Source organism: Lonchura striata, chromosome 14 (assembly GCF_046129695.1).
Source record: "Lonchura striata isolate bLonStr1 chromosome 14, bLonStr1.mat, whole genome shotgun sequence".
Taxonomy (NCBI): domain Eukaryota; kingdom Metazoa; phylum Chordata; class Aves; order Passeriformes; family Estrildidae; genus Lonchura; species Lonchura striata.
The window spans coordinates 12,460,510-12,487,602 of NC_134616.1; the positions used below are offsets into that span (position 1 = coordinate 12,460,510).

The following is a 27,093-nucleotide window of genomic DNA, read 5'->3' on the forward strand; positions in this document are numbered from 1 at the left end:
ACTCTGTGTGGAGTGAGTACAGCCAGTGCTGATTCTTTGTCTCCAGGTCATGGGGATGACGCAGATGACTTCAACCTAGAAGATGCCCTGTTTGACCCCGTCACCAGGCGACGTAAGTCACATTTATGCATTGTTTTAAAGGGGAGAAAACAAATAGGTGTTAATAGATGCAATGTGTTCTTTGGGATCTGATGCTGGTGGGAGGGTGGTAGAGGATACAGCTGCCTCATGCTCTCTGCCTGGGAGACACAAGGTCTGGGTTCACAGGTGGGCTGGGAACATCCTGGAGAAGCTGCCTGCTGCCCAGCTGCCCTCTGCTTGCTGCAAGGAACCACAGAGGCACAGAACACCTGGGCTCTGAGGTAGCAATGAGCTTGCCCTTTTGGCTTCCTTGCCTGCCTCAGTATTGCCTACCAGCAGGCCCTGCTGGCCTGGAAGCAGTGCATGATGCTGGGAGAGCAGCTCGCTGTGCCCGGCCAGGCAGGGCAGCGCCGGCTCCTTCCCTGCCCGCGGTGCCCGGGAAGGCTCACGGTGCCCCAGGTCTCTGCTCTGCCTCACTGCACTTCAGTCCAAGGAAACTCACTTCCTCAGGGGTGCCCCACTGCTGGCATGCAGCATTCAGTGTTTTGGTGTTTTACACCCCAAGGATAAAACCGAACTGCCAGCACAGCAGCGAGGGACAGGAGGAGGCTCATCTCCCTCCCTGGGCAATGTCACATGCCTTACCTCAGTGCCAAGGGCTGAGCTCAACACCACTGTGCACCCACACACATCTCTGGCTCCGCTTGCTACCCAGCCATGGAGATGCTGTGGCAGAGCTGCAAATGCCAGCAGCCAGGAGCCCTCGCTGCCCAGCACTCCCCATGCAGTTCATGGTGGCTGTCCCCAAACCCAGCACCTGGCAGGGTACCAGTGGGAATTGCTCCACGAGTGATGCCAGGCTCTGGGATCAGACAGAATATACCCACATGGATGGAAGGGAAAGCTGTAACAGTGTTTGCAAGCTCTTGTGCTGTAGTCTAACAACAGACAGACATTTGTGCTGTGTTACCTGCGTAGGATAGGCCGTGGGGTATCAGACTTGGTCCCAGGGCTGATGCAGCTCATCCAGGGTTTTGCAAAAGCCCTTTAATACACCTCAAGTGGAGGGAAAGTGGCATTCTCCAGGCTGGAGTCCCTGCAGTGAGGGAAGGGAGAAGCAGCACTGTCCCCAAGTGCTGCATCCCACTCTGGATTCATGTCAGCCCCAGAGAAAAAGCAAACCAGGGTTCTACAGTTGGATCACATCAAACCATACCAACGTGCTGGAAATGAAGCCCAGCAACACCACTCCAGTCTAATGGATATTAATGGGAATGGAGCAGTCACAGCTCTTGCTCATAATTTATTCATGTACTTGGTAATGCCAGCCACTATTAATAGGCAGTGGTTTCCATATTGCTCCCTCCCTCCCCCCTCAGTGGCTGTCTGTAGCTTGTTTTAGCCCAGGAGCAGCCAGGGGGGCTGGTTCTGAGTATCAGGGTATCACTGAAAGCTGACAGGGAACCTCCTGTGCACAACACTGCATGGGAAATTATCTGTCATTGGACTGACTGACCACGCCAGGGACACCAAAACATTGGCACCTCACTGCTTTTTTCCACACAGTGTCTGCCCTTCCCTGTGTGCTGCTGGATCCTGGAGCCTTCGAGCAGATTGGTGCAGCTCCCTGCTCATCCACCAGCTGGGGTGGGATGCTGGCTCAGCTCAAGGCAGCAGTGGCCTGTGGAGCACTGGGTTCCATTTTCACCCATGGGCTGTCCTGATCCCTGTGGCCACACATTGTGTGCAGGGTGTTTATGACCCTGTGCCTGAGGTTACAAATGCAGGTGTCAGAAAGCTGTGGTGAAATCTCTGCCATCCATTCTCAGTCCAGAGGTGACATTTTTGGTGATGCCTGTGACTAACGCTTTTCCTCCCCATCTGTTTTGTCACAGCCACTCCCAAGGGCCCCAGGAAGCCAGCAGGTGGGACAGGTGAGACCTTGCATGCTCATCATCTCAGCTCACTGTGGGGTGCACTTCCCATGGGACTGAACCCCCGTGGAGCCCATGTGTGAGCCCCATGGGCTGCCCACGTGTGGCTGAGTGCTGCTGCCTCAGCAGCTGCTTTGGGACCCCTTTGCTTGCCCATAGGGAAGCTGGAGCTGGTGTGTGCACCTGCACTGTTCCTGTGTGGCCAGAGAAATGCAATATTGATATTTCTGTCCATGCTGAAGGTGAGTGGCAGCGGAGCAATTACAACCAAGGCAGAATTTTGCACACTTTGCAGTATCCTAATGGAGAAGACACAAATCACTGCTCAGCTACACAAGAGCTTTTGTTCCTGTCTGCATGGCACCTACTAGCTTTCCTTCCAGGAGGAAGTCCAGAGGATATTTTCCTTCCTTTTTTTAATTCTAAGATATCCCTAGCCTCCACAGAAAGTGTCCTCTTGGTGACACTTTCCCATCCAGGGGAGAATGGGCCTCTTACTGTTGGTGCACATCAAATGTGCTGTCTGGCCAGCTCCCACCAGTGCCAGGGTTGAGGAAGCTCCCTTAAATTCACATGAGTTTTGCTGCCAGCAGCTCCTCTGGCTCAGTTTTGGCCAAAGAGTCCCTGTTAAATATAGCCCAGTCACAGGAGCCGAAGGGTTGCTCAGACTTGCTGGAGGAGCCTGCAATAAATTGCATCAGAGGAGGGCTCAGAAGTAAATCCACTTACCTCTGTATGAGGATCTTGGCACAAATTTAAGCAAATTCAGCTGTCTGGCTCCTTGGCCACCATGATCTTTGGTAGGGACAAGAGAAGCCAAGTGCCAGAGGCACACGCAGGGCTTCAGTGCTTGGATGGCAGCCCAAGCGAGAGGTTGTTCCAGCCAGTAAACTCCCCCTGGGAAATGGACACATGTGGAGGCTGAGCCTTTGTCTCAGCCAGTTGCTTCTTCCCCAGGGAGTGTTTTTTGGATGAATGATAGCACTGAGAGGCTCCTGCAGTAAATTCCTGTGGCCTGGCCCCTCTGTGCATGCCCTGCTCAGCTCAAGGTCACTCACAGGCAGCTGCACAGGGAGCGGCGTCCCAGCCACTGGCTCGGTTCCACAGCCCCTTCTCATCTCCCCAGCCCTCAGGAGGTGCTGCAGGCACCAGCAGGACTCCCCCAGAAGTTGAATTACTTTGGGATTGCTGGGGCTGGGCAGCAGCCACAGCTTGGATGGGGAGACTGAAATGGTGGCCAGGCTTTTCTGAAGCTTTTGTGATAGGTCACGATTGAGCAGCAAAGTGGCTGGACGCCCTTTCCAGCTGCAGCCTGACGTGGGAGGCCCTGGCAGTGGTGCAGCACCATTGCACAACACCCATGGAGCAGGATGTGTGCCAACAGCCTTGTGCTGTCCCCACAAACGGGAGTGTAACAATCCCTTCTCTCCTGCAGACTTCGACTTGGCCGATTACTTTGACACGCCCGTGGAGACTACCACCAAACCAGCCAAGCCAACTCCCAAGCCCTTCCCCAGGCCAGGGAAGCCAGGTAATGCAGAGCCCCTGCAGGCTTGAGCATCCCCAGGGCACCCAGAGGGAGGGGTGCCCCCAGTATCACTGGAACTGTGCAAAGACCAGAGCACTGAGCTGGCCCAGTGCAGCCCCAGCCTCCCAGCAGGGTGGGGGTTTCCCCACAGGGCACTCACCTGAACCCACCTTTCAGAGGGTAACATCATGTTGGTCTTTTGTTTCCTCCTTTCAGACAGTGGCTTTTGGGATGTCATTCGCACCACCACGACCAAGCAGCCAAAAACTACAAGAGCCCCTCCTAAGCGTAACCCAGGTGAGCATCATCTCCACAGCCCCTGCTGCTTCACTCCAGCTCTGCTGCTGGCACAGGAGGAGGATTTGGGATGTGCCATGATGGTGGCACTGCCCTCGTTCTGGTATTTCCAACCTCTGGTCTGCTTGCTCTACCTGAGACACCTTGAGAAAAAAAGGAATATCAAAAACCACGGAGAGGACAGGACGTCTGAGCATTACCCTGTGTTTCCCAGGGGACCTTGGTGGTTTCTGGGCCATGTTTCATTCCCGTGCTTGCTGGAAGGCTGTGAACTGGTTGTGCTCCCTGTCATGGCACACATATGTTGGACTCCACTGGCAGACACCCACAGGCTCAGGGCACCCTGTTAGCTGAGCATTTTGCTGCCTTCCAGGTGGGGTTTTGGTTTGAATCAGAATAAACCCAGGAGTGTCTGGATGGGAGGGCTGAGGAGCTCTGTTGGCTCCATACCAGGCTTTAAGCTGCTGTCTGTCAGAGGCAATATCCTCTGTCAGCCAGGGGGACCAACTGAGCGTTCACAGAGGAAAAGAACTCCCAAGGAATCAAGTCACAGGCTGTTCCAGCCAGCACGTGAGCATGGTACAGCCACTTTGCCTTCCACTGGCTGGGCCCTCAGGGCACCAGTTTGGCTCTGACTTTTCCTACTGGCCTCATTTATCTAATTGCCTGGCACTCCAACCATGGGGACCCTGTTCCTGCAGGAAGGACGTGGTATTTCCCACCACAGCAGTATGGGGGTATGGAACAGGATGGGTTTGGAAGATTTGCCATGAGGCCCCATAGCAGCATTGGGAAATGCTTGTGTCTGGAGTTTCATCTCTTTCAACAGTATTTTTTCCTGATTGTTTATTTAATTGCAGAGTTCCTCAGCCTATCACCACATTGCTAACCCTGGTCTTATTTTCTAGAAAAGGATCCTATGGATTTTGACTTGGCTGATGCCCTAGATGATAAGAATGATAGGAAAGATGCTGGGAGGCCCGACGTAAGGCCAGGTGAAGGTAGGCTGACCCCTCCTCTCTGTCCTGTTTGCTACCAGCCCTGCTGTTCCCTGGGGCCTGCAGGAGATCCTTCCCAGCCTGCCATGGTTCCCCCCAAGAGATGGGATAAACAGAAACAGGTGCTGCCAGGTCCAGTGTCCTGCCAGCATCCACTGCCCCTGTCCTGCCTGCTCAGAGTGGGGACATTTCCACAGGCAGCTTGATCCTGGGGAGGGATCTTCCTCAATGGTCCCTGGCAGAGGGGAGCTCTTCCTAACAACTTGCTCCATGTCTGTGTGCAGGCTTTTTCCCTCAGGGTCTTTTCTGGTCCATTAAGTTGCAGTGGTTGTGTTGAGTTCCCCCCATCCCTCTACCCGGCCGCTCTTTAGCCGAGGGCACGGGCTGCTGGGGTTCACACTCACTGCCAAGGTGTAAATCTAGAGCAGGCTCAGGTCCTGGTCTAACACACCCCGTGGGCTGGGAGGCTTCTTTTTCCAACTCTGAAGTTCTCTGGTGAATGAATCGTTTGTCTGTGAGGATTGTTCCCCTGAGCACTTGAGCTGGGGAGCAGATTTTGCACGGCTGGTTTATTGATGTTGGGATGGCTGCATACCCTACTCACACACATAATTAACAGGCACGTATTTCATTACATTGTATTAACTAGGTGACTTGTCTGCACTTTGGTACTCTGGGCTTGCTGAGTTTTCAGGCTCCTGCAGGAAAGGTTGAAGTGTTGAACTGCAGGAACGTGGCACTGGCCACAAACCAGCGCTCATTTCCCCCAGCATCACTGCTCCCTGGACTGCCTGGGACCTCTCCAGGCTCTGGCATAGTCAAGGCTTTCATTCTTTTCACACTCATTACTAAGCCCATAAATCTGTTTTTTTGGGGTAAGCTGATGAATAAGGCAGTCTCTTCCAGTTAAGGCAAAGGAAATCCTTCCCAATGCAGGGCATCAGAGGAGGAGCCTTTTGCTGTCTCGCTGTTGGGTCTCTGCTCCCATCACTCACCTTGCTGCACCCCAGGGCTCCCTCTGGGACTGGAGCTAAGACATTCAACAGCACCACTCATTCAGCTGCACGTTCACAGACCCTGTTTCTCTGTACTTACCCTGCATTAATTAGGCTTGCCCACTGCAAGATAACTTTTTAATGTGTACCAAAACTTGCTGGTGCTCAGTTTTTCCCCTGGACTGTTCTGTCCCTCTGAGAAGGATAAGGGTCAGCTCCTGCCTGCAGGACCCCAGGCCCAGCTGGTGCAGGCAGGGGCTCACTGATCCACAGCAGCATGGCCATGGCATGCACAAACCACTTCTTCCTGCCTCCTCCACTCTCAGCCAAGGCTGGCCACCAAAACATTTAATGAAATCTTAAATTATCAGTCATTTGTGGTTATCAGTCATCATCACTCCTAAAAACCATTCATTTCAGTTAAAAAAATAATACAGTAGCATTTAAATTAGTCAATTACCTCTTCCATGACCTTAAAGTAATTCAGGGTTAACATCTGGTAACTGTGAGAGAAGCAGTGTTACTTTTTGACCAGTCCCAGTTCCCAAGGGGGGATGCAGCAGCCCGTGATCCCAACCTCTGGCCCAGCTGTCTCCCTCAAGTGCCAACCACTGTTCATTCCTGCTACTTTTAAAGGATTTTCAGACGATGACCTGGCCAGCATTGTGGACGGCGGCTACAGCCCAGACAAGAAGAAGGGTAAGTGGTGACCTATGTACAGTTATTTTTCTTAGGAGTCATGGCTCAGGGTTACCCCCAGCTCCTAGGAGGAGCCCTGTGCAGAGCAGTGCTCAAAAGGGGTCTCAGCCTTGGAGCCAAGGGAAAAGTTATTGGTTTCTGTGGTCACACCTGGTCCTAGCCATTGGCGATGCTTGGTTTTGAGTCCATGGAGGCTCTGCAGCTCCACCTGCCACCAGGGTGTCTCCCCATCACCCTGAGGGCACCCTGGTGCCATGCATGGCTACATGCCTGCATTTGCTTTTCACCACATGACCACCAATGTCTGGAACAAGGGGGAAATCCAACAACAATCTGATAAGCCGTCCACAAGCATCCACAGCATTAAATATTAAAAGCAGTCACATAAAGAGCTGAACACCATGAGCCTAATCAACATTTAGTAAATCCCTGTGCCAAGGACAAGATGCATCAGAGGCATTAATACAATGCTGACCTGCTTCCATAAATCAGGATGTAAGTGACTCGGCAAGGACTGCAGTTCCCAGTGGGAGCAGCTTCTCCTCCCAGCCCAGTTTCTCCAGGGAAGGTGATGTCAAAATAGACTTCAGGCCAGTTGAGGGTTCCCTGACGTGATGGAGCTCACCAGTCACCTCCCTGTGATGGCACCCATGTGCTGTGTCACTGACAGTGGGGGTGAGGGCAATTGTCAGACACAGGCAGAGGTGTCCCACGCACAGGATCCCACAAAACTCCCCCATGCACACACAGAGGGAGAGGAGCAGCTTCAAAGCCCTCAGAAACAAAACCAAGCAGCCCAGTGGAGTCTGGGCAGCAGAAATGCTGCAGCCCATGGAGGCATCTGCCCAGTCCCAGGCCAGGGCTGCCCTGCCAGCCATGTCCTGGGTGTCCCCTCCATCCCAGCACAGAGCGGGGAGCAGAGGGCACTGACGGGGTCGTGTCTCCGCAGGTGCCAGCGGCAGCTCCGACAGCGACGGCTACAGCGGAGGTGGGTGTCCCGCACGGCGGCGGGAGGGCGCTGGCAGTGCCCCAGAGCGAGTGACACAAGGTGAGTGTCACAAGGTGAGTGACACAAGGCTCTCTCTGTGCCCCGCAGTGGCAGAGACGGGGACGATCGCCGGCATCGCCAGCGGCCTGGCCATGGCGCTCATCGGGGCTGTCACCAGCTACATCTCCTACCAGCAGAAGAAGTTCTGCTTCAGCATCCAGCGTGAGTCCTTCCCTGGGTGCAGCGAGCACTCGCCTGTTCCACCCTGAGCCCCACTGCCATTCTCCACCCAGTGCCCCCCAGCTGGCAGAACAAAGCCCCAGCCCCAGATCACTGAGCCCCCCATGCCAGACTGCACAGACAGGAACCCACCAGCAGCTCCAGCCCCAGGACCCACTGCCACCCCCAGGGCTCACACTGCCCCTCACACCCCACACAAACACAGCCCAAGACCAAACCATCAATACCAAACACAGTAAATATGAAAAAAAACCATCCCATCCCAAAATAATCAAACCAACTGCCCCCCTCCCCAAATCTCAGCATGCAGTAAAACCTGACTGGGCTGAAGGGAAGGAAGCAGAGGCAGTGTCTGCATCTGGGGCTTCAGCCCACTGCGCCCTCAACAGGTATGTGACAATCATTCCAGTAAACTGCAAATTAAGCAGCAAAACTTAAAATAAAACACCTTTTGCACGAGCTGCTCCTTAAAGCTGCTTGGTGCAAGCATTTCAGGAGAGTCCTCTCAGCCTCAGCCCACAACACTCACCTGACTGTGCTGCGGTCCTGCAGCTTTTTATGAGAGGGAAGTTAGAAGCAGCTGAGTTATGAGCTCTTTTTTTAAATTAATCAATTGAAATCTCCTGTGAATCCCATTTGCTCTAGGGAAAGGGTGTTTGGGGTTGGAAATTTCTGTTGGGATCGTGCTATTTTCCCAGTTGTGCCTGAAACAAACAGCATTTTGGTAAATTAGATCAGCAGGAAAAGTCAAATGAATGTGATGGAATGAAACACTCTTGTATATTCCCCCCACTTGAATGATATTTTGGCAAGAATAAATAATAAAAAAAATGGAGTAAAGGCTTTGATGAGGAGGAAGCTGAGAGACACAAAGCCCCTGAAAGGCAGCAGGAAATTAAAGTTAATTATAAAGAAGGATTAATTTAAGCCATCAGACATGGCATGCTGGGCTAATGTCAGGCCTTAGATGCATTGCAGTGCATGACAGAAATCTAAGAGTCGTCAGCCACTGCTTTTTACTGAAAAACATAAATTGCATTTGGTGTTAATTCCAGCAAAACACATGTGTGACCACTCACTTGATACATGAAGAGGCTCGCTTCTTTCTCTGTCCTTCAGCTTTGAGTCTCTTCTGAGGAGCATTTGCTGATGATTCCTCTAAAGGATATGCACAGTGATAGAACTAGAACTCTCCATCCCACTTTCCTTCCTTACAGCTTGCCTCGTACTTGCCAGCCATGCCCTGGCTGTGGCTCAGCCTCTTGGTGTGCTGAGCTCTCTGTGCCTGGGCAGGGTGGGAGCTGTACCTCTCCTGCCTCACAGCTGGGCCAGCCTCTGCCTGCACTGTCCCTGCTGCTGGGAGGGCTTTATGGGCATATTCCAGCCACTTGCAGAACCCTTTTCTCCTGTGACTTGGAGGCAGCAGCTGCCCCATTGCTGCCTAAGGCTCCCACCACATTTCTTTGGCTTGGCCCCGGCACCATTCCCTGCCTCCCTCCTTCGCTGGAAGATACCAGTGAGCCCTATCCAGACCTGCTGGTGAGGCACAGCCACACCCTGAGCTGTATTTAGATGTGCAGACAAGTTATAGATGCCTAAAAAGTGTGTGCTGCATGGTCTGATTTCCTCAGGCTTCATTTGCAGACCTGAATCCCCTTCCGTGGTCCTTCCCCAATGGATGCAAGTTAGCACAGCACTCCCACCTCTGCCTTTCCCCACAGTTGTCCCTCAGAGGAGCTGCTGAGAATTCCTGAGGTCCATGGCACACCCCAGACTGGCTTAATTCACCTCCAGCTGTGAGGTGGACCACCCCCTTTCTCCTGCCCACCCTTTCACCAGTGCCCAGCCTTTCTCCTGCCTCCTCTGCCCACCAGTGCCCAGCCTTGCTCCATGGCCTCGGCTCCACTTGTTGATAATGTTGGAAACTTCTTTGCATTTAAAGAAGGGAATTACTCAGGATTTGACACCCCACTGGGACCCTGCTTCTTCACCACAGCCCTGCTCTGAACTGCTTCTTGAAGCTCTGCATAACTTAGCTTTTAATGAGGCTGTGGCACATCCCTGTGTTGAGGCGCAGCCCTCACACGCAGCAGCCCTGTCCGGGGAGCCTTCCTCCCCTCCCCTCCTGCACTCCTCAGAGCTCAGCGCCTTAGACAGGAATTAGCTGGGCTCTGTGGCGTGATAAAGATGAAGCAGGAGCCTCAGACAAAGAGCTGCTGCTGGAGCTGTGTCTGCCAGGAGCTCCGTGGGCACTTTGAAACCCAGCAAGTCTCAGCACTGGCTCTAAGTTACCTTACTGGCTGCGAGAGGCTTCTCTGCTGCTGTCACTGCAGAGGTTTCAGAAAGGTGTCTCAGCTGTTACAGCTCCACGCCCATTACCAGAGTTTTTAAGGCATCAAAGCAAGTAATTTTACTTTCTGCCCTTCCCATCTCACTCTGTTTATTGTACTTCTCAGAGGGACTGAACGCGGAGTATGTGAAAGGAGAAAACATGGAAGCTGTCGTAAGCGAGGAACCCCAGGGTGAGAGCCTTGTATCCCTTACCCCTGCCTGCATCCCTCCACAAAAACAGCTTTACTGAGGGACTTCCTTCAAGTCCCCGGTGCTGCACGCAGCTGCTGCGTCCCTTTGATGATGGCACTGCTTAGGTGATGCTACAGCTTTTGTGAAACACCCACCACCGTGCTTTTACCCCTTTGCTGCACACAAAGGAAAGCCTGGTAAGAGCCCAAGGAGCTCGTGCTGCAAACGATGGCAGTTAACATTCAGCTTTCATGTAACCAGCCATTGAGAGTCTTGCACAAGAGAAGCATGATCCTTCTTTCAGTGACAGACAATCAAAGCTGCTGCAAAGGCTTTTCCAATGTCACATACAATCAGCCAGTGCTGGGCCCCCGTTGCTTGTGCCCTGGTTCCATCGTGTGCTATTGTACTCATATTGTATTTTTTTTCTTTCTCCCCAGTTAAATATTCAGTCCTGGAAACGCAGTCAGCAGAACCACCAAAACAAGACAGTGCGAAGATATAAAGCGTGACCCAGGGCTAGAAAATAATCAGTCAGCAGCAACAGAGATCTTACATGCTTGTAATTTAGCTTTTAATTTAATTTGACTCCAAAGCTATTTAATGTGTATTTAGGCTTGAACTGGCTTTTTATTGCTCTGGGCTTTAGGTTTAGACTGGTAGCATGTGTTTATTTTTTGTGAAGAGGTTTATGTTTACATCGAAGCAGTAGTGTAGGATTGGTGTGCAGCTGGATGGAAATCCACAGAAGGTACTTCAGCTGTGGTCAGTTTTCAAGAGCTTACAGGTATGAGGACAGTGAAGTGCCTGTAAATAGAATCCAAAGCCAAACCCTGCAAAGCCCTCTGCAAAGCACCTCCAGCCACCTTCTGCCTTCAGCTCCAGGCAGTGTCACTTCCAATGGTGGGGACAAAGCTACACATTTCCTGAGGGTGGATTGCAGTCCTTCGTGTAGCTACACCTAAAAATGAAGTGCCTATGGTGGGTCCTCGTGTGGGCCTTGGGCTGAGCCAGGTGACTCCCTGCTCCCAAGCCAGGAGTTGAGGATGCTTCACCACCACCACCCAGCGCTTGGCTTCTAACCAAAGGACCTGATTTTCACACCAAGTTACTAATACAGTTGGTAGCAGGGTGGGCAGTGTTCCCTTTTACCAAATGCCATTTGAATGCTCCACTGTGCTGCAGATCAGAATGGAACTGAAGTGATACAGTTTGTCTTAAGCTGCTCCAGGGGAAGTTTAGGTTAGACATTAGGAAAAAATTCCTCACTGAGTGACTGGGCACTGGAATTGTCTGCCCAAGGAGGTGGTGCAGTCACTGTCCCTGGACTTGTTTAAAAAAGACTGGTCATGGCACTCAGTGCCATGGTTTCATTGATGAGTTAGGTTGTAGGTTGGACTTAATGATTTCAAAGGTATTCTCCAACCTAGTTCATTCTGTGATTCTGTCATTCTGTCTCTGTGACTTGAGACACCTACATTGTCACCACAATTAAAGCTGTGTGCATATGGAGGCTTTCAAGGACACGTTCAGATCTCAGTCACATTAGCAAAAATGACTGATTTAACCCAAAAGAAAATAAAGCAGGTATCTGTTAAGTCCTGTAATGCTCAGTACAACAGAACTCAAGCTTTACAAGATATAGTCCACTCCTTCTTTTATCAGCAACTATCAGGAGTGCTCCCAGAGGCAGAAAAAGGACTTAAGCTTTCACTCACTGGCTAACCTTTAAAATAGGCAATACCTCCTGAGAGGACAAATCCTCCACCACTGTCCTGCATGGGGTTCCTGCAGCTGCCTGGAAGCACTGGGCTGTGAGAGGTGCTCAGCAGGACACCGGGCTGCACTGGAGCAGTGCACACACAGCCCCTGCCACGCTGCTTTATTGCTGCCTACACCTGACCTTCACTGTCTTGAAAGAATTTCTGTTTCAATTTCTAATCCGTCCCCAGCAACCTTTCTGACTGCTGCTAAAATATGGATAACTGCCACTTTCCAGTACATTTTTCCAAATCAATGATTGCTTAAAAAACATGCTCTGAAGTGAGGGAAATTTCACTTTACATGGTGTAAGAGGTACTCACTATTTATATATAAACCTGAAATGTGAGCATTTTGTACAGGTTTTCAAATTCCATATTTTATGAGCATGTATTAAGAAAACCAAGCCTTTCAGTAAGATGTACAAATTCACAGCTTTCAGGTAGACATGACTTCCAGAAGGCCTTACCAGGAGGTGAATGAGCCCAAGAGCATCGCTGTCTAACAGCTCCATTTGGAGGGAAATTGCCTAGTAACTTGGTTAAGTATTTTGCAATAGCTGCACAATTCTTTATGCTCTTTTTAACACTTGCATTTTTAAAGCCTTATACTAGCTCTGGCAGAACGGCTACAGCAGTTTAAAAGGTGCCTCACAACTATTCAGAATGCTACAATGCTACAGAAGGCTACAATGATACTGCTCTGAACTATTGCTGCTTTGTTTTATGAATGTCTGGAATAGGAAAGAATTGTTAATTATTGGCTCAGATAATGGAAGCATAGGAAAGAGATGGGATACACTGTTTGCTTACTCCCAGAGAAGGGTTTTCATGGAGGAAATGTGCTCTGCAGAATTGGCAGCAGGAGCTCAGGTGCCGGCTAAGCCACACAGCTGAGTTTATCTCCAGTCCCAAGCACCAGCACTTGTTTTTTGTTCTTACCCAAACACATTTGAAAGCTATAGCATGAAATGTGGTTTCTGTAAGCTATTGTAGATGAAGTGTTACAGCAGGGCATTGATGATTACTAGAAACTCTTTTCCCAGCTTACATCTAGTGCCCATAATTCCTCCTCTCTCTTTTCCAATGACAGTGTCAATAGTCAGTGTGGTTTAAAGGGTACAGCACCTACCCCTCTTCTGGGGAACTCTTCCACTAGGGCACAGAGGGAGTACAAGTCTAATTCAAAATCCTACAGGTCAGATTTAACAAGGAAGGGCAGCAAGCTGTTTCACTGGAAAACCCACCCCAGTTTTTGGGACTCAGAAGCTGCTGCTTTGGTTCAAGGCTCTTAATATAACATTGCTGACTACTTAAAACTTAGTGTAGTGTGTAGGCATGTGGGAAACCATAAATGCACAGTGAAAGAAGTGTTCCACGGTGAACAGTGACAGAATTCAAGAATTCAAGATTTCTTTCTCTAGGATTTCAAATAGGAAAATACTTGCAAATTCTGCAGTAGAGAAATTAGGCTTGGCCTTCTCTTCAAAACTGAACAAAAGTCAGAGTCTTAGTGATAAATGTCAGCAAAGGCTCCAATGATTTTTTATTGCTGTTTGTCCTCTCTTCCATCTGAACTGCCACCAGTCTCTGAAAAACAGTGAGTTTATATCATCTATATTTTAGACATTATAGCAACTGGGAGGTTTCCTGTGTATTTTCCTAGCAGTGATCAAAGTTCTGGAACAGCTGACCCAGCACTGACCTCTACTTTCACTTAATTACTATTTATTCACTTTAAATTGGGATATGGATTTTTAAAAAATCCTGCATTTAAGCTCTGTATACATGGCATGAACTTTCTCGTCCTTTATTAAAAAAGGCAATAAACTACTAGAAAATTGGTCTGCTTTTTTTTATGAGTTCAAAACCTATATATACTGACATTTTGAGATTTTTGTACTATGTATGCTGTGAGCTCTTTTTCTTATGACACCTCACTTCTAAAGCTATTTTAAATGGCAATAAAATGATTCAGAAAAGGTTTGTCAAAGGTTTGACAGAAAAGAGAGAACTGAAAGAATTCAGCTGGCTCTTTTCGTGTTTATTCTTTCAATTACGTGCATTTTACTTTGGCAGTACTTCGTTTCAGATTCCTCAGCTGAGAATACTGACACAAATTTCAGATCTTTTTGGCACTATAAACTCAGTCATTTTCAAGCAACCCCACTAACGAACCCTTACAAGTGCTCCACTGTCATCCTTAACTACTCATTTGTTGTGATAAAAGTGGAATTAGTCCTTAATACTGTTTCAGATTCTGAAAGAGAAGAATGAGTTGGCAGGCTGAGGTTTTAAAAATTGCTTCTCTAACAGATGAGGTTGAGGAACAAATGAAGTTCAGAAACAACAGGGTTGTGAAACTGGAGAACTCTTAATTTTGAGTGCTTCTAACTTAGAAGCAAGAGAGATTCCTTGCTGCTGAAGAAATGACCTGTACCAAATGAGGGTTGAATGTTACGCTGTAACAAAATACATTTTGTTAATGTGTGTGTAAGGGTCACGGGGGTAAAAACCAGAATTTAAATACCTTTGGAAAACACCAAATAAACCAAATTAACTAGAAAGACATTTTAGACTTGATTTTTTTTTGTGGTTTTGTTTCCAATGTAAAAATTGAAAGTAAGCTGCAAGTGTTTGGCTCTATCCTTATGGTACATCACCTCTTCCCTAACTACACTGAAGACTTAATTTAAAAAAAAACATTCGGAACTGGATCTGTGAGAAAACAAATACCTCTATGAAAACTTTAATGCTAAAAACAAGAGTATTTGCATGCACACAAACACACACACTCATTCTCTCCTCAGGTCATCAGCAGCTAACCCTGAGGCAGTGCCCTAGGTTTCCTGCAGTTTTCTTTACGTTTTCACACCCAGCAGGATAAATCTCCTGTGCAGTGCAAACTAAGTTTTGTAAAATGATGCAATGCTCAGTCTCAAAGGCAAAAAAGGTGGTTTATATTTCAAACTATTTCTGACTCATGTTTCTTAACTCTTTCCTCCCAACTGCCCAAGATCTGGCAGTTAAAAGCTATCAATACCCTCTTAGTTCAGCAGATACAACATCAGCAAATGGACATTCCTTTTTGCTTTTTACCATAACTGTTTCACCTGCGGAGTAGTCTGAATTGCCCATTTTACTGTGTCCTCTGTTGTGAGGCTTAGTGCACGTGAATCATGCTCTTGATTCCTTGTTTTCAGCTTTTAGAGAACCAGCTGTTCTTGGTGCTACTACATACAGCCCATGAATTAGTATAGCTTCTTCTGGAAAATGAAAGCAAAGAAACACTTCTTGTTTAAAGCTGTAACTCCTTGAGAAGGCTGCCTCTGCAGGGAACAGAACCAGGGAGTTAGGAGTGTTTACTGGCTTTGAAAGCCTTCTTCCATTTTAATGAAACAACAAAACATTTATCTACAAAGGGGAAAGAAGTGTAAATTCAGCTCTGAAACAGGACTTAAAATTGCATAGTCTGATGCTGATGATTCACTTATTTTACAAGCAAAAAATGTCTCAGCTAGTTACCAAGGCTTCTTCCCCTTCTGGGACACTGGATTCAGGCTGTACCCCCTTCTCATATGCCACTGACAATAGGAAAATCCTGCAAGCCAAATGTAACTGCTTGCTGTCTTTGCATGTTCCCTTTATAGCAGTCAAAACCAAAAACCAAAGCAGAAGATCTAGTGTTTGAATCAGAAGTTAACAGCTCTGTCCAAGGTGCAGACAGGAAACAGGATTCTGCCAATCCCTTGCCTAGTTCGATACTGCCTTATTTGAAAAAGGAAAAAAAAAGGACAGAATCAGTTGTTAACTCAATAGGAAAATATCTGATTATCAGGAAGCAGACTGAGTACAGCACCAATCATCTCTTCAGTGTGAAGCTATGCTCTAACTAACCCATAGGAGCTACAGAATGCCTCTGAATATTTCTATGCTAAGTATGTACAAACGCATCCATTGTGCTGACACATGGGACAGCAGGACCCTCCCCCAGAGCTCTCCCTGCACATCAGAGACTCACTGAGCTGTGCTGGAACTGGTGGATAGGCAGCCAGTCAGCTGAAATCACTGATACTCTTCTATGCAAAACCAAATTCTCAGAGTTTAGCTTTAGAAATCCAAGCTTTAAAAATCTCAGAATGCCCAAGCTAATCCAGTCATCGCTTTTGCAATAATTACAGAGAAAATATTGTGATTATTAGCACAAATATAGAAAAAAACTTCAAAAGATTTTCTTTAGCACTGCATTTTGGAGATAATGTGCTTTACTTTAATATACAGTTGAAATGTCAAGGAAATCTGAAGTATGGAAGAGTTTAATTCAACACCAGCTCAACATATTTTGGCAATGTAAAATGCCTCCTGGCACTGTTCAGCACAACCATTTTTAAAGGAAAACATCTTCCATCTCTTTATAAAAAGCTTGAGGTTGATTAAGAGATGCAACACTGCAAGCCTTCCCAAACTGTTTGTGTAGGTGAATATTTATTATAAAAAGCATTCACTACAGTAAAAAGGACATGTTGAAATACCCTGCACTGCACAGTAAACGTGTAAGACTGGATGCAGCACTTGAGCCTCTCCAGCTGAAGTCAGGAAGGTGCTCAGCAGCTCACTTGACTCATTAACTATGTGCTGGGTAGAGTCAATGCAGAGGAGGAGGCACAGAAAAGCGCCGTCGTGCACTGGGAACAAATGTGCAGCAACAAATGAATATTCACAGTCAGTAAAACCCACAGTCACCATACAGAATCAACTGGCTCTTAAAAATGGGGCTTAATTCCCACCAGCAGAACCCAGAGCAATACAAGCACGAGTCAAAAATAAGAGCTGCAATATTTAAGTTTCCTAAGGAGAAGAACCAGATTTTCATGAAACACAGGAGAAAAACAATCCAGGGAAATTTTGCAGCATGCACCATTTCTAGGCCTTCCAAGAAGGCCAGTGAGTAATCTTCTAAAAGGAGGAATGTTACAGTAATCAAATCTCTCCAATATGAGTATTTCTGGGGGGAAATGCAAGAAAGTTGGGAATGTATATTTAACATGACAACACAGTTAAATTATTACAGAAAAAATGCTAGTAGGAATTTAAAAAAACAAAAAGCCAAGAGGCTTTATTTCAAGAAAAAGAATTAATGTCATATTATTCAAAAAACTTTGTCAAACAAAGTAATTGCAAGTTAAGGTCCTCAGAAGGGTTTGGACAGGCAGGGTCCATTTTCTGAATGTACAGCTTAAACCCACGGGAGGATGCATATGTATAACATCACATACACATGGGTATAAACACACACAGCTTTGCATTTTGTGTGTACACTTAGAAACAAACACACTTCACAATGTGGAGCTATACAGACTATACACTTTACACAGCTGGGTGTCATTCAAACCCCAAATATTACCATTTGCTAGAAAACAAACTTTTGCTTTGTACAAGACCTTGACATGAGCAAGTTTACCCCTCGCTCAGGAGGCTGAAACTGAACAATAAGCTAAACAGTCAAAAGACTTTATTTCAACTTGTACAAAATGTATTAAAAAAACCTAGAATACATGCTTTACCAAATATATTACATCATATAAGTCAGTGTGCTGTACTTGATAAACCCAGCTCAACTTCATCCACTTTTAATGGCATATTTAGTTCGAAATGTAAAACTGACTACACTGGAAAACATTTATTTTAAAATCAATTTCCAAGTGCATTACCTAAAAAAAATAAATTGCTCTAGCCAAAAAAAAATAGAAATATATATATATATATATATATATATTACTGAGTGAAATAAGGAGCTCCCATTCAGAAAAACATTTTGTGTTCTGTGTAAGCATCATGTGGCATTTCATCTGATTCTCTCAACCAGGCATAGTACTCTAGACAATGTGTGAGGCATTCTTCTGTCTGCTTGGCAGATGGATTCCTTTTTAGAATGGTTAAATTGTTAGTTGCTCAAAACAAAGTTTAATTTCATGATTGGTGACTTAGCTAGAGTGTCAAAACACATGTGGGAACTGCCAACAAGAAAATACATCACATCTATTGAAGCTCTTTTTGGCCTCATAGTGATAGTACCAGACACAGAGTAAGGCATGTAGATCACAGCAATCACAAGTCACTCACAATCCTTTTGAGATGGGAAAAGCATTTCACCTTCCTCTGTGTTACCTGACACTGATTTTTGCACATGGCTTTCATTCCACATCACACAGAGGTGTGCACTGGTGTGGCAGAATGGGAAGGAGATGAGCCTCTGTCAGAGGAGGAGGAAATGGAACGTGTGGCAGCTTCCCGCTGCAAATCCTCAACCTTCTTCTGAAGCTCTGTCCGGATGGCCAGCAGTTCTTTAAGATTCTGGTGGATTGGAACCTGACAGGTAAAGAAACAAAAGGCTTACTTTGACTCTCAGAGCGAGTTATCTTTTCCAGCAATGCATCTGCTGCTGCTTTCAATAACATGGAATTCAACACTTCTGAATTTCAGTATGTCAATATTTAGGGAAAGTGTTTGTTTGTTTGAAATAAACATTGCAGGAAACTGTCCCTTTCTAACAACACAACTGGCAGAGAAATATTAAAAAGTGTTTGCAAATGGTTTTGATGGGATACCAAATATACTCCAATAAATGTACCTGAATCCCTTATCAGTACCACCATCAACTGAACTAAATATGCCTTTCCTGGGAATGATTTCTCTGGCCTGTTGGGACCGGATTTACTTTATACATAGAATAGAGTTTAAAAAGCCAGTTCCATATGGAGCATCTTGTTACTCTTCTAACCAGGCATCTTTCCAGGAGTCTGACCCCTTCCAGCGAGAAAAGTGCAGCAGCCAAGTGAATGGTGCCTGGACTTCCCAGGTCAGCTTCCCTACAACAGAGGAATCCTGTGGCAAAGGCAGGGAGAAGCTTCATTTCTCTCAGGGGAAAATTCTTTCTCTGCCTGCAGCCATGTCCCCTCCAGCCTATTTTCCTAGACTCTGTTCCATGGGTTGAATAGAAAGAAAAACACCTCCAGCACCCAGAAAATTATTCACTCCTACCTCCTATTCCAAGCTTGCCACAGCTGTCTCATAGATTCTCTATAAAATCCATCTCTCAGTCCTTTGATTTATTCTCATTTATTGAGAATTCATTAAGATTATTTCAGCCTCAGACCTCCACATTGGAGGAATTTCCTTCAGGATATGAGCAGGACAGTTTCTGAAATATAATCTTACTAAAACCTCATGTTTTCCCTAGAGATGAAACATTTATAGAAAAACAGCCCCTTGCCCCAACAGAAATCCCATAAGTTTCCCAATATTTTCATATGGGAAAACATTTTTCTTAGTCACATTCTCATAAGAAACTGAGCCTTCTTGGATTAAGTTTTACAAAACAATTTAGTCAAACACACAAACTTGGAGATTCAATGCAAACCATTAGAGCCCAGCTAAGCTGTAAGAAAGGCAGAGTAGGGTCTTATAGTAGGGAAAAAAAGGGGTCACCTTCAAAATATCGGCCATCTCTTAGTAAAGGCATGTTACACTGCATGCAAACACTGCAAGAGGGATCCACATAAATAAATATCATCATGCCATTTCATCTGGTAGTGTAAACACAAAGGGTTTTCTGATACGACATTGCAGTCAGTGTATCCTCAAACCATCCTGTACAAATCTTTACAGATAACCATCTCAATTTTTGTCACTTCACCCTGTTCTATTTCATCACAAGATTCCTCTCTCAAATAAAACCTTCTTCAGAAGGAAATGGGTCCAACAACCTTCACAATAACACCTGTAATGGCTTGCTGTGAACAAGGCCCTTCTTCACTTTGCCAGTGTTTAGAATGAAACGAAGTGGAAGAGTGACAGCTTCTGTAAGGAACAAGAAGTTTGAAGAAGATCGTTTATTACAAGATCTTGTTACCACCTTAACCCTAGAAATGTGTACTTGCACAGCACAAGTAGCATCTCAAAGGCAAGCTTTTATTACTGTCTTGTTAAGAAATCATGTAATTGGTTTGCCTGAGACAAATTTGTTGGGAAGCTGACAGCAGCTGTACTCTCTCATTTGTTTTCTACTCTCTCATTCTGCCTCTCAAATTAGGAGTGGAAGCTCAAAAGATGACTCTGGACCTATCACCCAGCTGCATTCAACTTATTTTTGCTGCTCTAGTCCACAGATTTTCAGCAGAGGATGCATCCTTTCCTTTGTCACACCAGTGTCCCCACAGTGATGCTGCCATCAACATTCAGCTCCTACAGCCATAATTTCTGTCCATAACCCAGCTAAAAGCACGGAACTACTTCTGCTGCATGAGAGGAGCCTGCACAGATTAAACTCTACCCAGCAGTGCATCTACAGTTTGGCTGGGCTGGAAAAATTCCTGGGCCATTGCTCTTCAGGATGTTTTTCATATACTATTTAAACTATTATCTCAATGTGCTGAAAAACAAAATTGGCACTTATATCTAATATAGCGAGCAACAGAAACAAACAGGGACAAGAATATGGAGTCTGCCAGCAGCACTAAGTAGTGGGGGAAAAGGCCTGGATCCTTGGGAAGTCTGACCTCACTCCAGGCATTAACCAAAAAGCTGGCCCAGTAAAATCTGCAGAAGAATCTACTTGCAATGCTTCTAAAAGACTTTTCAGTGTTGGGGCTTTTTTTTTCCTTCCCCTCCTCCTTTTTTTTTTTTTTTTTTTTTTTAATTGTTACTGTAATATTGACTCAGGAAATCAGACTACATGCTGCTCCCCTACCTCATAACTAATTTTTCCCACCATTTATCCAAACCCTGTGCCCCAAGTCCTTTTACCTGTTCTGAGCAATACCCTCAGCATTAAATATAAGCTTTATAAACTTCTCCCTGTTGTTCATGATTCTGGCATCTTTCTGTTTGGCTTTAAGCTCAAACCAATTTTTGTACCATCACATTCAAATCTCTAGTTTTATTCCATTACCTCTCTTTCACTGAGTTATCTTAAGGAACTAACTGGGTTTTTTTGTAAGCAGAAATTAAAAAGAATATTCAACTCACCAGGAAGATTTTATTTAGGGAAGCTCACATTTTTTCCCAGTTTCTTCCCATTTCAACATTTCTCTATAAGTTTTTAGTTCAACTTCTCTCCACCAAGCCACAATTCAACATCAGACCTGATTCCCTCCTCATACAACCTATTCATTCACCTGTAGCTACCTTCAACCTCTGCAATTCTTCCCTGTTATTTGCTTCTTCTCCCTTCCCTTCCCTATCCAGGACACTGCCAGTTGCCCCATCACCCCATCCTGCAGTCCCTTTCCCCTATCAGCCATGACATGATTCTCACACTGCTAATGATACCTGCAATATCTGACACCTCATTCCCAACCAGTAAAAAGCAGTAAAATGCTGCCAAAATTGACTGAGCCAAGTAACATTCTTCACTAAGGAAGAACTGATCGTAGGTTTCTGCAAAGTAACCAGTTAAAATGGGTGGTGGTTGTTTTCCTCCTTTAGCTTCCTTTGCTGCCTACTTCATTCAAAAGCAGGTACATTTCCTCCACCTTAACGTAGGGTACCTACTGCCTACATTGAGCACAAAAATATTTACAACACTTTATTACTAAAAGTACCATTGATATGAAACCATTTTTTAAACTGAATTGTCCATATATATCAAAAGCAGAACCTGGTGCAGTGTAATGCTGAGCACATGTCACTCCACAGTTATGATGAATTATTCCTGCTAGGGAAGGATTTGAGGAAAAATAAAGTGTTTTTATTAAACTATGCCCACTAGAGAAACTATAGTTATGCTACATCATATACATACTACATCCCACATAAAAACCATCTAGACATAAGACAGCTTCATTTCCTCAGCAATTCAAACCTTCCTCTTCACAGAATTACTACAGTTCACTTTCAGTATTGATTTTCAGGTTTTCACTTCCAAGGAATCCTTCAGCATCCTGAAGTGCTTTTGGATAGCAAAATTTGTGAACACAAGGATAGATATAAAAGAAATTATAATAGTTACTCACTTATAGTACTACCATGTCTTAATTGGACATATATCTACTGTGTGTTACTCTAGTAGCTCAAGGACAGCCATTCACATGAAAATTACTCAACAGTGAATGCATTTCGTCTTGTTCAGTGAGCACACTTTATCTATTTTAGCAACAGGGAAGAAAAGCTGCAGAAGAAAATGGTTATTTTCAATTCATTGCTCAACTTAAGACTGTCAGTTTTCCAAAAACCTACTCTGCACATTGGAAAGCCAACAATATCATTCACTTGAGCTTTTTTGTTCCTCTCTGTGAAGAACTGGAACTGTGACAGCCTAGTTAACAGGACACATGTAGCAAAAGGCATCTCAAATGATGAAGACAGCAATTTTCAATAATAGTCAATATTTCCACACTTCTTGCAGAGGTGTGCTCCTGAGAAATCAAGCAAAAAGTCCTGGCCTCCTGGAAAAGCAAGGACAGAAATTACGGATGCTACCAGGTGGGAACTCCAAGTGCCAGACACTAAGTTATATGCACTAAGTTACACATTATCCTGTTACATGCAGGATAAAACATTTCAGTAATTATGTTTTCCAGTTTATTGTCAGCAATTTTCCCAGTGACACTGAGGATCTTATTGTTGTTTTCACTACATGATATTCTGTGTTTATTGACAGTGAAGCTCAGCTAACAGCTGACTGCTCAACTGCTCAACACATCAAATCTTTCAGCAATAGCATCAAATAAAAGCAGCAATTGTAAGTTACTTATATACTTTACAGTCATTTCTTTATATACTGAACAAACAGCTTTACTTATTCCTACCTTTCCTTTCATGTCTTTAAGTGAGCTGCTAACCAGCCAACAAAATTTCCCTGACTCTTCCAAAGAAGTTTTGAGATTGCCTTTATCAGATGATCCCATCACAGTAACTGAATTGAATTTCTAGGTGATGGATGGTGCTAGCCTTTTACTCTGGATGACAGTCCACACGCACAAAGAAAAGAATTAATTTGAAAAATTACAGGGATTTTTATGCTATTAACATGAGTAAAATTTAACATGTAGCCAAATTTACAGAACAGAGCTTGAAGAAAAATTACCAGGCATAGAAAAATAAAAAGAAACCCACATAAAACCAAAATTAAACGAAACCCTGTTCTCCAAGGGTTAAAACATAATTTCCAAGAAAGCATAAAAAGAACTAAACATATCCTAATGGACTTGCAAAGTTTGGTGACTAAAATGCATTATTTTCCTTGCCTCTCAAAGCTTGACTTGAAAGGACTGGAACTTTTACTAATGCTCTGCATATAGGAATGATGGGGTATGTTAGTTCAAAAATACTGCCTCTGCAGAGAACATATTCATGGTTGTGTCCTCCCCACCTTCCAGAGATGCCCAAGGAGATACCTAATGACATCAGGCAGCCAGAACTCCTCCAATCAGTGTCAAGAAGAGGATGAAATTACTATATAGAAAAGGGAAAAATATGTATAAACTGAAAAAATCCAAAAGCATCATATTATCTGATGTATTCCAGACTAGCAGGGTTATCTGTAAGGCCATACCCACAGACCCCACACCTCTACATGACAGAAGGGAAGACCTTCTCTTCCACATGCCACATACAAATACACATTCATCCAACTCAAAGAAAGAGCAAATCTGAAAAAGGTCTTCTCAGTCAATGAACTCAAGTAAGACAGAACTTAAAATCTCTTTAATCTTCTTGGGACAAGAAGCAATAATGATGTAATGCCTCCAAACCCAAACCAAGTAACATTTTATTTCAATTAAGAATTAGAATGATGTTGTTGAAGCACAATTTAGCAACAAGAGATGTCCACATTTAACCTAGAATTTTCCACAATGCTCACTTCTCAGATTCCTGAGCTTTGAACCCTATGGAAAGAGGCTGTGTGTCCTGAAGTGCACAAGATCTATTGCAATATATTGCAAAATAAAAATGGTTCTTGATGCAAATAAACACAATCAAAACCACCGTCTCAGGCTTCCACAAAGCTTAGACAGAACTGAAGTTATATCATTCTAAGCAATCTTTATAGAACATAAGAATAATGCTAAACTCTGTATGTCCCAGAGCAATGTGCACCACACTGGCAAAGGTTGAGACACAGATATTTGAAGACAAAGTACAATAGTACAAAAAACAAATAAATGGTTATATCAAGTCAGCATTCAGTAATGTTCAAATTTTAAAAAAATTACAGGTCATATATGCTCATTTCCAATAGAAAAGGCAATGAAGTGCCATAAAACTTCTCTCAGTCTGTTTGAAAGTCAAGCTCACTAATCAAACAGAAATGAAAAACCTAAAATATTGCCTCCAACCAAAACCTGCCTTTCTGCTCCTGTGAGATTTCTCTCCCATAACAACAAGCTGGTTGAAAACAGGTATCAAAGATCCATTCTGATTATATTCAAATTACTATTATTCATCTTCCCATAAATTCACCTATTGGGCTTTTTCTCCTTTTTGGTGAGCTCCTCAAAAACAATAAACATGGTTTAGTTTTCTAAAGATGTTTTAGCAGCTAATAAAACAGCACAAGGTTGCCTTGAATAATCATCAGATAACTTATTAATATTAAATATTTAACTTTCTCTTATATTTAGCTGAAACTCAAGATAACACATTAAAAGGTATTCAACAAAATCACCTTTTATCAGTAGGCAGGGATGCCCATTATTTTAATAAATCCACTGATTAAGACATTTTTTCACTGGAGATAAGTGAAGACCTGCTGGGTGTCACAAGGGTCATTGCCTTTTTTTCTGTCACTGAATGCATCTGAATGTTACTGAATTGGTTAAGAGGGTGTGACACCAGACAATGCAAACACAGAGGAAAGCAAACTTAGTATACTGCGACTGCAGAAACTGTTTATTTACTTGCTTGTATGAGTTTGTGCTTTCCTAATTAGACTGGCAAATGCAATTCTACAACAAAAAATTGTAATTTCTGCTGCTAATTTATCCAAGTAGACATAAACATAAATTCAGGCTAGAGACAAGAGAAAAGGGATAATATATCAAGACAAAATTTACGTGGCAGAATTAAAAAGTTCAAATACTTTTTTAAGTGCTTCAAGAAAAGCACGTGGCAGGAAAGTTAGGGCAGGACCCTTAACTGAAGAGAGCACACTTTGCTCCCTTCAGCTGCTGGGGGAGGGAGCTGCTCTCACACAGTGAATGAGCCTCATGTGCCAGAGTGACTGAGGAGCACCTCCCGGAGAAGCAGGCAGAGCACCAGCAGTGAGCAGAGCTTCCACTAAGAGATGACAGCTCTGCTATTTCCTCATGATGTCATCTCTTCCCCACCCTCCCTCTTTTGGACCACGACTGGCTTTCATGTGGTTCACAAAGCCTGCCTGCTCTCAGGGCCTGGAGATCTTAATCAAATATAAGTCATAAACCAACACTACTGCAGCTAGTGCAAACACTACCCAAATGGTATTCAGCAAACAGGCTGAAGCAAAGATGGTATTTTGCTAAAAAGCAGCTGACAATTTCACTTGAAAATTATATAACCTAAAATACACCATCTTTCTAAGTTTGAAACAGTAAGAGAAACAAAGCAGCTCAGAGGAAACATCTCAGTGAGAAAAGCAAACAATCCAGACTTTTCCAGGACCTTAAAAGGTATTTCTCAGAAACCTGGACTTCTACCAGTGTAGTGGTCTTGAAACTTAACTTTGAAAACCATCTTTTACGACAGCTTCTGACTTGTGGATGTCTAATAAATCTGAAACTCACAACTCATTGTAACTGCTAGAAGATGAAAGCAGCTTTTGAGCAATCACTTAATACAGGTAATTTATCATAATATACCTTGGAATGTTACCTTAATAAAGAGATGGTGTAGCACACTCAAATATATTATGGTTGTGACACAATCTGAATGTTCTTTCTTCAGACTTCTAAGCATAAGAACATATGGAGCATTTGTCTGACGAGATTTAGAGATTTATCTGAACAGCAGACATTACTTGTAAGAACAAATACTGGCTGAATCAAGGAGCATATATAGGGAGTGTTTAATCTTTAGTGTGCCAGCTTAAAACTACAAAAGTCAATTGAAAACAAGCATCCATGGGATGCTTAGTTTAGAGAGCCTGCAAAATGAGTTGGTATAGTCCAGTTCTTTCAGAAACTGCTGCTGCATTTTATGTCAGTGCTGGGGAAAGGGCAAAACATGATAGAAACAAAGGTACACAAAAACTAGAAGGTTAAGGCAATAAAAGCATTAAAAAGTGTCACAAAGTATTATAAAAGTATTATAAAAGTAATCTTTGACAAAAAAATACTGTTAATCATTACAAGCCAATAGAGTGATACTAACTCCCTTGTCTGTGGGTGACTGTAGAAAAAGGAAAACATCCTATTTCCAAGTCTGACCACATCCTGCATTATCTTCACGACAAACACCTTTTTTCCTATCAGCTGAAATATGTGCAACAGATGAGCACTTTTGTACTAAATGCTGCATTTGACACTAGGAAAAATAATAATTTCTCTTAATCTCTGTGACTATGACCTTCAGTCAAACACTGAAGACATGGGAGAGCTCATACCTGAGGCCGCATCCTGGGGTTCCACCTGATGTAGTAATTCACCCACAGCTCCAAATGGTTCAGACTGGCAACAGGATACAGGACATGGTTTTCATAGTTTACATAGAAGGGATTTGTGAATTCCTCTAACTGGCTGTTTATATAGGACCACAGAGATACAGTCTTTGTGCTCACCTCCTGATTGAAAAAAGTTAAAATAAAAAATTAATTATGTGGATTGCAAAATTTTAAAATATGATATTAATATCTACATATTACTAATTCTGTCAGAATTTTACCTTATCTACTAGAAAATTACACGCAGTCTTGAGAACACTTCCAGTAGCTGACCACTGAACAGCTTTAAAACTTTAGCAAAACATCTGAGCACTTATTTTGGTCCAAGACCAATAGAAAAAGGAAATTTAGACATATTATTTTCAGAGACACTCAAGTCTAGTTGAGCAAAAGCAACAAAAAGCAACCTACT

At 44.4% G+C, this 27,093-nt stretch overlaps 2 protein-coding genes across 8 annotated transcripts in view; one reads left to right on the plus strand and one right to left on the minus strand.

The window, feature by feature from the left end:
- Positions 1–14,614, plus strand: part of CD99L2 (CD99 molecule like 2) — a 30,500-nt gene extending 15,886 nt beyond the window's left edge. The window contains exons 2-11 of the mRNA XM_021547782.2: positions 47–112; positions 1,977–2,015; positions 3,451–3,546; positions 3,760–3,840; positions 4,749–4,841; positions 6,470–6,532; positions 7,482–7,520; positions 7,629–7,742; positions 10,217–10,282; positions 10,724–14,614. Coding sequence (XP_021403457.2) covers positions 47–112; positions 1,977–2,015; positions 3,451–3,546; positions 3,760–3,840; positions 4,749–4,841; positions 6,470–6,532; positions 7,482–7,520; positions 7,629–7,742; positions 10,217–10,282; positions 10,724–10,788 — 722 coding nt within the window. The 3' untranslated portion in view covers positions 10,789–14,614. The remainder of the gene's footprint in view (positions 1–46; positions 113–1,976; positions 2,016–3,450; positions 3,547–3,759; positions 3,841–4,748; positions 4,842–6,469; positions 6,533–7,481; positions 7,521–7,628; positions 7,743–10,216; positions 10,283–10,723) is intronic.
- Positions 14,615–16,290: 1,676 nt separating this feature from the next.
- The window catches only part of MTMR1 (myotubularin related protein 1), a 35,431-nt gene continuing 24,628 nt past the window's right edge, over positions 16,291–27,093 (minus strand). For all 7 annotated transcript variants that reach the window (XM_021547839.2, XM_021547834.2, XM_021547833.2 and 4 more), the window contains 2 exons: positions 26,625–26,801; positions 16,291–18,412 (listed from right to left, as the gene is read on the minus strand). In XM_021547839.2, coding sequence (XP_021403514.1) covers positions 18,248–18,412; positions 26,625–26,801 — 342 coding nt within the window. In that variant the 3' untranslated portion in view covers positions 16,291–18,247. The remainder of the gene's footprint in view (positions 18,413–26,624; positions 26,802–27,093) is intronic.